This window comes from Neofelis nebulosa, chromosome 4 (assembly GCF_028018385.1).
Source record: "Neofelis nebulosa isolate mNeoNeb1 chromosome 4, mNeoNeb1.pri, whole genome shotgun sequence".
NCBI lineage: Eukaryota > Metazoa > Chordata > Mammalia > Carnivora > Felidae > Neofelis > Neofelis nebulosa.
Genome location: NC_080785.1, coordinates 169,772,909 through 169,785,667, shown reverse-complemented (window position 1 = coordinate 169,785,667; position 12,759 = coordinate 169,772,909). Strand labels below are relative to the sequence as shown.

General features: G+C 66.3%; 1 protein-coding gene across 3 annotated transcripts; it reads right to left on the bottom strand.

Moving 5' to 3' along the window:
* Positions 1 to 38: 38 nt before the first annotated feature.
* On the bottom strand, positions 39 to 6,824 carry PLPPR3 (phospholipid phosphatase related 3). 3 transcript variants are annotated; one of them, XM_058728631.1, is made up of 7 exons: positions 6,706 to 6,824; positions 5,559 to 5,679; positions 2,842 to 3,027; positions 2,611 to 2,752; positions 2,322 to 2,517; positions 1,914 to 2,235; positions 39 to 1,429 (listed from the first exon to the last, which is right to left on the bottom strand). In XM_058728631.1, exons 2-7 carry the CDS (start codon positions 5,631 to 5,633, stop codon positions 47 to 49), a joined length of 2,304 nt encoding a protein of 767 aa, XP_058584614.1. In that variant the 5' UTR covers positions 5,634 to 5,679; positions 6,706 to 6,824; the 3' UTR covers positions 39 to 46. The 3 variants fall into 3 exon arrangements, with proteins under 3 accessions (XP_058584614.1, XP_058584613.1, XP_058584616.1); XM_058728630.1 differs by lacking the exon at positions 6,706 to 6,824 and adding an exon at positions 6,065 to 6,561; XM_058728633.1 differs by lacking the exon at positions 6,706 to 6,824 and having other exon boundaries at positions 1,914 to 2,087; positions 2,178 to 2,235; positions 5,559 to 6,033.
* Positions 6,825 to 12,759: the final 5,935 nt, after the last annotated feature.

The following is a 12,759-nucleotide window of genomic DNA, read 5'->3' as shown; positions in this document are numbered from 1 at the left end:
CCCAGCGGTCCCCACCTGCCCCCCATGCGGCACCCGCCCCTCCCCCTCAGTCCTTGAACCTGCGGGCCGCCTGCATCTTGCGATAGTAGCCCTCGGCCTCCGCCTCACCCGTGGCCTCCCGCTCCCCCAGCACCAGGCCGCCAGCCTTGCGCCTCAGCGTGGACTCACGGCTGCCCGGGCCCAGGGCCCCGTCGGCCATGCCCGGTGGGGGCAGCCCCTCGCCCGTGGCCAGGTTGACCGTGGCCACGGCCCCAAAGCGCGGCTCCTCTTGGTCCACGTCGCTGATGGACGAGCCGGGGGACACACCTGGCGGCTTGGGCCCACTGCGGAAGCCACGGGCCAGGTCCCCCAGCTCGTAGCCACCCTCGCCCTCCGCCCCCTTGGCCGTGCCCCCCGCCGTCTTCCACTCCCAGGGCCCGTTACCCGAGGACAGGTGGACCACGGGGTGGTGGGGCGCGTGCGCGTCGATGGTGACGATGCTGGCCGAGTCGCGGTCCGAGGGCGATCTGTACTGCGAGGAGTCGGAGCTGGCGCTGGAGGACGAGGCGGTCTCCGCCACCTTGGGGCCCGGCCCGCCCGGCGCCTTGGACATGGCGATCACCTGCAGCAGCCGCGGCGGGTTGGCCACGCGGGGCTGGGCCGAGGCCACGGCCACAGCGGCCCCGCTCTTCTCCGCCATCATGAGCCACTTGGCCCGCACGGCGGCGCTGCTCTTGGGAGACAGGCCGCCAGCCGCCTGTGCCCCCTCCTCGGGGATGTGCACCAGCGGCTGCGGCCCGGCCCGCGGTGGCAGGAGGACCCGAGGCCCGAGCCCCGGCCGGGCCTGCACCGTGGGGTAGAGTGAGGGCGGGGCCGGCCCCCCTTCCTCACCCTCCTCCTCCTCCTCCTCCTCCTCCTCCTCTTCCTCCTCCTCCTCCTCCTCCTCCTCCTCTTCCTCCTCTGCCATGGGCTCCGCGGGCGCCCGCAGGTGCCCGGGGCTGGCCTCATCGGGCAGCCCTAGGCCACGGCCCTCCAGCGACTTCTGCTTCCACTCGCTGATGAGCTGCTTGGAGCGAGAGGCGTCGAGTGGCACGTGGATGGTCATGTGGCGGCGAGCAGGGTCGTCGAGCGAGGGCGTGCTGACGCGGGGCAGCGTGTGGCTGAAGGTGACCATGTTCTCCTTGCCCATGGGGCTGCGTGGGGCCAGCAGGTCCACGTCCACGCTGGCCCGCTTCAGGCTGCCCAGCGAGGCCTTCTCTCGGGCTACGGGCCGGGGCACGCCGTCCAGCCGCCCCGGCGGCCCCAGCTCGTCGGTGCTCACGGACTTGTTCTGCTGGTACACCGAGTCGTGGCCCCGCTGGGTCAGGGCCCGCAGCGCATCCTTGGCGGGGGCCAGCGCCATCGGCTTCTCTGCCGTCGGGGCCTGGAAGTTGCCGACCGCGTGGCAGGCCTGAGGGCGAGGCGAGGGCTGAAGACCAGGGTTCTCCCCGGGCGGCAGGCTTGCGAGGTGGTCCAAGCGGGAAGCCTGGCCTCCCCGTGCGGTCAGAGCAGGGAGTCCCGCTCTCTTCCCGCGGGGGCAGGTTCCGGTCAGGCCGCTCCCGCTCTGCGCACTCGGCAGGTCTGAGCCCCTGAGATTCTGACTCCGGCGTTCCGAGGCAGGAGACTCATCAGAGTCCCCAGGGCGGGGCCAGGTCTCCCCCCCCCACCCCCGACCTCGCCCCGGGGGGCCGGCCTTCCCTGGGAGACCTCCTCACCGCACCCCACCCCCACCCCCATCCAGCCTCCCCCTTCACACCTCTTCCCGCTATCGCCGCCCCCTGCCCCGCCCCCGCCAGCCACCCGGCCTTCCCCCCCCGCCCCCAGAACCTCCCCATGGGGGCAACCCCGCTCCCCCAGAGCTGCCCCCACCCCGGGGGCCTCCCCCGCCCCCTCACCAGGTAGGCCGCGATGCCAGCGCCGATGAGGAAGCCCGCGTACACGTCCACGGGGTGGCTGCGGTACTGCGTGATCTGGGTGAGGCCGCAGACGCCCGCTGCGATGGCAAAGCCGAACACCAGGATGGGCTTGAGCAGCTTGGTGGTGTCCGAGATGACGGAGTTGAAGTACATCTGGGGGGGGGGGGGGGGGGGGGCGGGGCGGGTCAGAGCAGAGTGGCGGGCTCCCCGCAGGCGGCGGGCTCGGGGCGGGCCAGGACTCACCGACACGTAGACCGCAGCGAAGGCGGACAGCGTGGCGTGCTGTGACGGGAAGGTCTTCCTGCAAGAGGCCACAGGTGAGCCCCGCCGGCCCGGCCCCGCGCGCCTCGGGACCCTGCCATCTGCGGGCGGGCGGGGGCAGCTCACCGCGCAGACAGGATGGCGTGCGCGTCGCGGCCGGAGCAGATGTCCTGTGTGACGTAAGGGTTCGCCTCACACGACGTGCCCAGCAGCGTGTAGTTGGGCTTGCAGACCGTCAGGAAGAAGGGCGCGTGGTAGCCCGTGGCCAGCTGGATGACGTCGGTCACCAGGGCCGTGGCACACAGGCCGAACACGTGGACGCCTGCGGGGCGGCGGGGTCAGGGCCGGGAGCTGGCGGGGGCCCCGGGTCGTCCCCCCCACCCCCGCCGCGTGCAGACCGCGGGCCTCTACTCACCCACAAAGCGCACGGTGCGCCGCAGGAAGGAGTTGAAGTTGCAGCCGCCAGCGTTGATGCTGCCCTCGGCACCGCCCGGGCCCCCGCCGCGGCCCCACAGCCGGGACTGCACGCAGTACAGCATGCCCTCGCCGACCATGATCTGCCCGACAGGGAGGAGGCAGGCGCTCAGCCCGGTGCCCCGCAGGGCGGTGCCCACAGGCCGGCCCGCGCCGGGCGCCGGGGACTCACCGAGGCCGCAGGGGCAGCGAAGGCCAAGCTGAGGAGCATGAGCAGGGGGATGAGCTCCTCGTTGGTCTCCACGTAGGGCATGGAGAGCGTCCGGTCGTAGCACTGGAATCCCACCTTGGCCGGCTTGAAGAGGTCGGTCAGCTCCAGGAAGTACAGGGACACGACGGAGGACGCCACGATGGGGAGCTGCGGGGCACGGAGGCCGGCGTCACCCCAGCCCTGCTCACCACGTGAGCTCGGTCCCATCCGCCACCCACGCTGCCGTCCGTCCGTCCGCCCGCCGGGCCGTCCAGCCACCTGCCCGCCCCGCACGCCGTCCGGGCACCCATCACAGCCTGCCTCCGGCTCGCTGGGGCCACGAGCAGCTACTGGGCTCAGATCTGGGCAGAGCCGACTCCCAGTGACCTGCACCTTCCCTCCTCCGCTCCAAGGGTCTCAAACCCAAACACCCGCGGGGTCCAGGCTGGGGCGGGCGCCGGGGGGCGGGGGGGACCACCGTGAGCGGGCGCCTGGCGGGGGGGGGGGCTGGCTGCCTCAGGAGATGCCCGTCTCCATTTGATGGACGAGGAAACAGACAGGGGTGGGGCCCACGAGAGGCCTCCGCATTAACTCCTGCCTTGGACAGCACCTCGGCCTCTCTCCAGGCCTGGCCGGGGGGTCCCCAGAGGGAAACTGCCGCAGCTGGGTCCGCGGGAGCTGGGCTCTAGTCCAGAGAGCACTTACTGAGTGCCTGCTGCATGCAGGAATGTGGCCCAAGGCAGCTGAGTGGAGGGGTTCACAGCCACCTGCCCAGGCTTGAATCCTGGCTCCACTGCTTCCCTGTGCCTCAGTTTCCCCAGCTGGTAACGGAATGACAGAGTCACCACCTCCCAGGTTCGACGTAGGACCGGGTGAGTAAGTACACGGACAGTACCAGCCTTTAGTCAACGCTAGCTCGTGATTCCCTCCCCGTGGCCGTTAGCGCAACTGGGCCGCGGCGGGCAGGGCACTCCAGGCTGCGGGCAGGGGTTTGGGTGGGGCCCGGGCACATCACATCAACTCCTTCGGCAAGAGGGTCCTTCGAACTGTGATGCTGACGATGCCCCCGTGGCACCCCGAGCTCCCAGGCGGCGTGGCCACGGCTGTGACGCCGGCCTGGCTCCCCAATTCGGCCCTCGGCCCCATCTCCTCCCCGCTGGGCCACACCGGAGGCGGAACCAGCCCCAGAGGGTCCCTGTGTGCCACCCCACTTGTCCTTGCATCTGGAGACAGACCGTCACCCAGGCACGGGAACACTGACAGCATATCAGGCCCAGAGGAAAACGATCCACGAGCACGTCCTGCCCACGGACTTAACGCGTGTGTGCGTGTGCGTAAACACGCTGAAGTAAGGCTCACGATAAGGGAAAGGCGGATGAGAGCAGGCACACACATGGCTCTGCGTCCCACGGGCCGGCCAGGCTCCAGACACCGCTAACACAGTGCTGGCGCAGAGGGTAAGGAAAACACCGTGGCCTCGAAGGTGGCGGGGGGGGGGGGGGTGGAGGGGGGAATTTGGGGCGCTTCCTGAGCCACCAAGCGTGCTCCCCAGGGATGTTATCTGCAGATAAGCTCACTCTTGGTTCGAGGTGAGGCAGACCAAAGGGCTTTCCTTACGGGGACGTGCGTGACACGAGCAAAGGCCAGGCAGCCCCTGAAGGCCCAGCCCCGTGGGGACGGTGACTCGGGGCTCGAGTACTACACGGCAGTGAAAAGGGACGGAGTCAGCCGTGAGCAAAGAGTTCCACTAGAAAAAAGCCAAGAGCCGAAACCCGTCTTAAAAGGGGAGGGGTTACAGATCTAACAGACTTGAGTGGGTGTGGGACACGTTTTGGAAGGACCCAGGTGAGAGCAGGGGGTTGAGGAGGACGCAGGGAGGGAGCTGCTTGGCAAGGACGTTGACACCCTGAGAAGGTATAAGCTACTATAACGGGGATTTAAATACAAATTTGACAAACAGCTTTTCTGCCTGTGCGCAGGGACCCACTGGCCTGCGGGTGAGCCACTGGCTTTGTGACTGGCGTGGAGGGCTGTCTGCTCGGGACTGGGGACCCCACTCCTCCACCCACGCCCTGCCTGGACCGCTCAACAGACTGGGGTTTTCCTGGCAGGTCAAGTGGGGAAGACTATGGCTACAGGAAAGTCCCAGTAGGTGCTGAAGGATCTGTCCCAGGATGGGTAAATGTCACCCTGTGCCATCATCAGCACTTAGTATGTGCCCGGTGACTGCGTTTATTACATTTTATTTTTCTGAACATTCACAGAGCCCTCACTGCGTGCCAGGCCTGTTCTGCGAGCGCGCTTATGGGAAGGGCACCGGCCCCTTAACAGAAGAGGGATTGGAACTTGCACCCTCAGGCTGCACAGCCCACGTGCTGCATGAAGAGCCGGCATCCCCCCAGCCCCTTCATGGGTGCCGCCCACCCCCGCGCCTTGCTCCAGCCCCTCCAGGTGAGCCACTGACCCCTGCCTCAGTCTGGAGGTCCCACTCCCCAGCATTTGCCCCGGCTGCTGCTTTGGGTGTGCCTCTGGAACTCCTACTCATCCTGCAGAACCCGAGTCCCCCCAGCCCCCCTCAACAGGCACCCTCGCTGCGCCCACCCGTGTCCTTCAGAGTGGTGGTCCCCGATGGCGTGTGCCACAGAGGCCTCTGCCCCTCCCCCATCAGTGCGGACACCCCCGCCCCCCCCTCCCCTCACCTCCACGAAGTAGAAGCAGGGCAGAAGCGTCATGCTGTCCTTTGGGGTTTTATTCTTCTCCTTGGTCGCGATCATGGTGCCGCGGGCTCCACAGGCCGTGGTTGGAGGGGACAAAGACGCGCTGGAGGAGGGCAGGCGCAGTCTGAGCCCTGGGGGGACCCGGTGCCCAGCGCCTGCGGGGGAGGGGCGGGCAAAGATGCGCCGTACCGCCCAGGGAAACTGAGGCTGGGGGAGAGGGGTGTCCCCGCGGCCTCCCCCCCCCCCCCCCCGCGCACTGCGGCCCTGCCCAACAACCCAGCTGCCTGGCACCCCTACACCCCAGATCGGGGGTCGGGAGGGGCCCGGCAGAGGGCGGGGCCGGCCTGGTTTAGGAGTCCCCGGACGGGGGCCGTTCCCCGGCGTCTGGACGGTGGGGAGGCCCGCGGCGGGGGGCGGGGGAGGGAAGGGAGGGTCCCGGCGGCCGGAAGAGGGGTGCGGCCCCGGCCTTCGGCCCGCAGGCCCCTCACCTGGCGCGCGGGCGCTCGGAGGGCGGAGCCGGCGGGCGCGCGGGGCGGGGGCTGCGGCGCGGCGAGCACAAAGCGCGGCCCCTCCCCCGCGGGGGCGGGGGGAGCGGCGAGCGGGAGCGCAGGGAGGGGAGGGGGCCCCGCCGGGCCCGAGACCCCGCGCCCGCCACGGCCTGCGTGCGGCGCGAGGGGCGGGGGCTCTTTGTCTCGGCGCGTCCGGGGCGCCGCGCGCGTTCCTCGCCGGGCCGGTCCCCCGGCGTGCGCTCGCCGCGCGCAGGGCTCCCGCTCCCTCGGCCCCGGGGAGTCGGGGGGCCTCGGGCCCCCGTAGGGGCGGGCTGGGACCGGAGTCTGCGCCGCCCCCCTCCCCTCCCGGCTCGGCCTCGGGAGCCCCGTGGACGGCGGGGGCGGGGGCTGGGCGTCCGGACCCCTGGGGCCCCGGCTATCCTCGTGTCTCCCCGGGTCTCCCCCCGTGTGGTCCCCCTCCCGGGGCCCGCCGCTCCCCGGCGCGCGTTTCCATGGCGAGGGCGCCGAGCGCCGGCGCAGTCCGGAGACAAAAGAGCCCGGGGTGGGGGGTGGGGTGCTTTCCCTACCGTCCCCGCCCCCCACCCCCCACCCCCCCCCCCCCCCGCTCTCGGCCCCCTCACCCTCGGCCCGGGCGCCCCCGCCGGGTCCGCTCTGCGGGCCTCCAGGCCCCTCGCCAGGCTCCCAGGGCGCGCGGCGGGATGCTCCGGGGCGCGGGGGTGGCGGGTACGGCCGCGCATCGACTCGACGCCGTAGACAGGTGTTTCCTCCGAAACACACACAACCACGTAGGCTAGGGACTGGCTGAGCCTTGGTGTTATGAATGGGGAAACTGAGGCCCTGGGAACTTCGTTCACCGTCCAAGGTCGCCAGGCCCCAAACGACAGGATTGCATTTGGCTGGTGTATTCATCATCTCCTGAGCACCCACTGTGTACTTGACCCTGAACAGTCACCGGGGAGCCCCTGGGAAGCGGGGCAGACCCTATCAATCCTGAAGTAAGCGTCTCATTAGAGTAGGGGTGAGGCTGCATTAATTGAGCACCTACAGTTTGTCGCCTTGACCCTTCTTGTTTTGCAAGCGACAGCTCCAGGGCGCCAGGCTGGCTCAGAAGAGCATGTATCCCACTTGACGGGGGGTGGGAGGGGGGGTGGTCGTGAGTTCGTGCCCCATGTTCGGTGTAGAGATTACTTACAATACGTACATTGAGAAAGAAAGAGCTCCATGGGTTTTGAAAGACGATTCTATGTGTGGCGAAGAGTGGGACCCAGAAGGTTCGGACCCCACTGGGGCCTCCGCTTCCTCTGCCCTGAGCCGGCTGGCTGTTCCCCCTTCCCAGGACCTCGAGGTGGGCCTCAGTTTGCTCTCCAGGGGCGGAGCCAGGGCAGCGGTTGGGAGTCCTGGTGTTGGCACTTGTCCACAAACAGCAAGAGAAGGAGAAAATGGGGCAATCGCTCCTGGGTGCTTTCTGGGGGCAGAAGCGGGAAGCGTTGTCTCGGGGGACCCTCCTGATGTCTCGGGGGTCTGGGAGAAGGTGTCAGGGAATCTAAGGATCAGGGGTGGGGGGGTCCTTGTCCCATCGGAGCCCCCGGTGGTGATGGGGCAAGGCTCGGCTGTGGTGGCACACTGCCCAGCTGCGGAGTCTGGACTTGAGTCTGGGACACGAGGGAGCCACGGGAGAGTTTAGAGGGGGAAAGAGGGGTTGAGCGCACCAGATGCTGCTCAGAAACTTGCCCATGTTAAGCTCTTGGGCGGCGGGGGGCTGCCTGTTCATGTCCCTGTTGCATAGATGAGGCAGCAGGTCTGCTGAGAGGGAACGCTGAGGTCACCCAAGGGAAGGGATGGCGTCCTGTCTCCCGCTGTGCTCTGGCCACCCTGGTGGGCGGGCGGGAGCGGGGGAGCGGGAAGCAGGCCTGAGGGACGTGCGGGGGACACTTAGGCAGCTGGGCCGTGTGGCTTGGTGAGGACCAAGGCGGGGCCTAAGCCCCCAGGACCCCAACATCCTACCCTGACTCCCAAGCCCCAAACCACCCCACATCTGCCTTTGGGAGCAAAACCAGCCTGGAAGAGCCTTCCACAGCCCCAGACACAAAGTGGCAACCCCGAGGCGTAGGTGGCCACCACCCGTGTCAAACTCCGAGTTTCACCTTGGAAACAAATACCACTTTCAAAAAGTTGGGCTGGCATTTGATTAACAAAGTTACTGCCTTACGCTGTAGCACGCAGTGGTATTGTTAGCATCTTCACGGAGATGTGCAACCACCACCCTTGTCTCATTCCAGAACATTCCATCACACCAGAAAGTAACCCCGGCCTCATCAGCCATCACCCCCCGCCCCCCAGCCCCCGCAAGCCCCCTTCCCGTCCGTGGATGGGCCTATTCTGGACGTTCACACACGTGGACTCACACCCCGTGTGGCCTCTCGTGTGTGGTTCCCTCCCTGAGCGTCACGTGTTCAGGGTCCGTCCACGGGGCGACGGGTGCGGGCGCCTCGCTCCTGCTCGCGGCCGAGGGATGTGCGCGTGCGCGGGGGACCCGGTCTTCTGTGGACGTGCGCGTGCGCAGAAGACGTGTGATGGGTATACATTCACACGTCATTGGACATTTGCGTCTCGGTTGCTGTGCATCAGGCCGCTGTGAACGCCGTGCGTGCTTATCGGGGCCCCCCGTTGCCCCCCCCCCCCCCCCCGGCTCTTTCGGACACGCGCCTAGAAATGGTTTCTGCGTGGAACTTTCTGAGGAACCACCACCAGACTGTTCTCCGCAGCGGCTGCCCCATCTCAATGGTCCCGATTTGCCCACATCCTGGATGACACTTGGTATTTTTCTGTCCTTCAGTCGAGCTGTCCTGGTGGGTATGCAGTGGTGTCTCATTGTGGCTTTGGTTTGCGTTTCCCTAATGACTGATAACTTTGTGCATCTTTTCATGGCTTCTTGGCCTTTGGTTACTTTCTAGGGGAAGTGTCTGTTCAGCTTCTTTGCCTGTTTCTAAACCGGGCTGTTTTTTTGTTGACTTGTGAGAGTTCCGTGTGCATTCTGCAACCCAGCCTCGTCCTTCCCTGTCCGTGGTCCCTCTCTCTTGCCCCCGTCCTGGGTGTCACAGCTCGGAAGGCCCCGCTCCAAAGATGGGACGGCGAGGCCACTTCTCCAGCGCCACCAGCTCGGCGGCCCCACGGCCACTCCCACCCACTTGACAGATGCCCAGACTGCGGGCAGGTGAGGGACCCACCCAAGTTCTCACAGGTTAAAAAGTGAAAAGCTGGTCACGAAAAGCTGACCACACAGCGTGTGATCCCCCGTGTGTGAAACATCCGGAAGGGGCTCATCCACCGACGGGAAGAGGCTCGTGGGGCTGGGGGCTGGGGAGTGATCACTAGTGGTCGGCAGGGGTGGGGGGTGTTCTTTTTGGGATGATGGGTTGTTTCACCCCTAATCGTGGGGGGCGGGGGTGCACGCCTCTATGAAGACAGTAAAAGCCGTTGAAGTGTGCGCTTTAAAGGGGGAACTGAATGACGTGTGAATGAGATCCCCGTGGGCCTCTCGGGAAAGCAGGGGAGTGAAACATACTCCCCGAAGCCAGCAGGACCCAGTCCCCGGTCTGCTGCCTGCACAGGCCCAGCCGGCACGTGGGGTTCTCCAGCACGCAGGCTGGGGAAACTGAGGCCTAAGCCCAGGTCGTGAGTGGCGCTCACCATTTTGTTACCATGCTGGGTGTCTGCTTCAGGCGTGCCGCGTGCTGGGCCTCAGCAACGGTTAGTTAACATCACCCTCACCCAAACCTGGAGCTGTGGCTCGCTTTACGGAGGGGGAAACTGAGGCACAGAACGGGGCCGTTGCCGGAGTCCAGGCAGGCCCAGGGAGCGGTTGGTGGTGGAGGCCTTGGGCAACTTCCTGTTTCCTGCTGGGAGGGGCTGGCTCCCTGCAGGGGGTGGGGGGTGCCTGGGTCCCGCTGCCCTCCCCAGCCACCCCCAGCCCACCCTGTGCTGCCTGCGACCTGGAGGGCGAGCGGGTGTCCCCCTGGGGCCGGTTTTCCTGCCTGCCCTGCAAGCCTCTTCCCAGGGTGGGGGCTGAGGTCGAGGCCCCCAGCCTGGTGTCTCCACTTTGCCCCGAAGCCTTCAGGTCCTGGCCCTGCTGCTGGGGGGGGGAGGCCACGAGGTGTGGCGGTGGTCCCCGGGCAGAGGTGGGAAGGGCAGTGAAGAGGGGAGGCAGGGCGGGGGGTAGGGGGGTGGAGGGGGGAGAGGGGTCAGTGGTAGGGGGGGCCAGGGACCGATGCTGGGGCGCCATGGGGAGGTGCAGGGGGAGGGGGGATCAGTTCCCCGGGGGGAGGGGGCTGGGGGACAGGGCTAAGAGAGACAGGCGCCCCTGTGTGGGGCCCACTGTCCGGGGCCTGGTCACACGGTCCAGTTATCCAGCCTTCTGCCGGCAGACACGTTTCCAGATGTTCTGTCACGACGGAATGACGACGAGCTGTTTTGTGCGTGTTTCCCTGCAGAAGCCTCTCCGGGGCGGTCACAGCAGCCGGGCCAACCTGCCCTCCCCTCCCGCAGAACTGAGCACTGCCCATGTCCCCACGTCTTTGCTGACACTGGCCGTTCTGGCATTTTCTGCCACTTGTTATGCAGGAAGGGTATTCCGCTTTTATCTGTGTTTCCCGGGCAAGCCCGGTGCCTTCCGTGCCTTGGTTTACCCTCGGGACCACCTTCGTGGGTCCGTCAGCGCCCCACGGGTGGACTTGCTCCCAGCGTGTGCATCTGCTTGCCGCCCGAAGCCCTGGGTCTGTGGCAGAACTAACCCCTTTCCCTTGAGGTTTGCAGACGACCGGCCTCGAGGACTGAAGGCCAGGCTTTCCCAGAAGATAAGGCCTGATGGCCCTTGGAGACACCCGTCTCACTCAGATGCCAGCAAGCCTGTTCAGGGTCTGCCGGCCCCGCGGGGCACCGGCTCCCCTCGCTCGCAGCGCCCCCTTCGCCCAGATGGGGAAGTGGTCTCTGGGACGTCTGTCCACCCTCTTCCCAGGTCACCCGCTTCCTGGAGAAAGCACCCTGCTCTCTCCCACCATCACAGACCCACTGGGTTTGGAACCGACTGACTCTTCGTTTTCTGTGGCAGAGGGACCGAGGCGCAGAGCTAAAGTGACTTGGCCAGGATCCCGCGGCAGGTTACTACTACTGAGAGCTGGGATTTGAACCCGAATCACTGTACAGACCAAAACGTGTGCTGTGGCCGCACTGGCCCCGGCTGGGCCCCTTCGGGCCCTGGTCTGCAGTTCTCCCCTCTCCTGACTTCATGTCCAGTCAGCCTCACGAAGGCCCCCGCAGACCGCCTGGGGGGAAGCCGGCAGCAGGGCGGGGGACATCCAGGATGAGGCCCCAGGACCGAGTGTGGAATTGGAATTAGATGTCTCAAACATTTGAGCATCTTAACAGTGTGGGGAACAGCATTTATTAAACACCACGTGCCAAGCCCCGTGGGTGGGGCTGGAGACGACGAGGGACAAGACGGAGAAGGACCTGCCCTGTGGTGCTCCCAGACCCTGTGGGCGGGGGGGCCAGACATGTGTGAAGATAGGGGTGTGCCAGGGGTTGTGGGTTTGTGCCCACCTGGGGTGCCAAACAAACAAAAAGTAATCAAAAAAAAATAGAGATGTGCACAGGACGTCGTGATTCTCTTTGGGGGCATGCCTCCTGACCCGGCCCACGAGCATCAGAAAATTCCTGGAGGCATCTGGGACCCGAACGTCAAGTAGGAGTTCATCAGGAAAAGAGGGGGGAGAAGCATGCAGAGATGGAAGAGCATGTGCAAAGGCCCTGGGGTTGGAACAAGATTGGTGGGTTGCAGGAGAAAGGCTCAAGTTGTCAGGGCAGCTGCCGGGTAGATCTGAGGTGGAGCCAGGGGGCTGGCCTGAGTCTCCTGCTACCTGTCCAGGGAGATGGGGGGTGGGGATCTTGTCTGGAACGGCCTGGCACATGGCACCGCCTCTTTCTCCCCGGGGCCTTGTGGCAGGAGCCCTGATGTCTTCGCTGGAGTGGTCTCTTCCCAGGCTAGATTCTGTTCTCAGCCCCCATCAGAGCAGACAAGCCTGGGGGTGCTGTGACCTCCTCTGGGGCCCAGCTGACCATCACCGGCCCCACCTCCCACACCGTGCCTCTATCCTTGGCCCCTCGTGTGCCCAGCACACCACTGGGCCTCCCTGCCCTTGACCCCGTGGCTGTGACCCTAATAAGTGATTCCCGAGGCGCCTGGGGGGCTCGGTCAGTTAAGCGTCGTGGCTCAAGTCAAGATCTCACGGTCTGTGGGTTTGAGCCCCGCGTCGGGGTCTGTGACGACAGCTCGGAGCCTGGAGCCTGCTTCCGACTCTGTGTCCCTCTCTCTGTCCCTCCCCTGCTCACGCTCTCTCTCAGAAAATAACTAATCAACATTAAGAAGCGACGCCCATCCTGTTCTCGACACCGATTTCTGCTTTGCTGGGCGGGCGGGGCTGGCAGCAGGAGTTCATGGACGCTAACTGGCAGTGTGGTCTCCACCCCGAGGGGCCTGAGTTCACTGAATTCTCTCGCAGTCCTGAGAGGCAGGGGCTGTTCTCTCCGGCAGACAGAGGGAGGGGCCACCACGGCTCAGAGAGGTTGGGTAACTCGCCTGCAGACACACAGCCAGCGTGAGCTTTGATCCCAAGTCA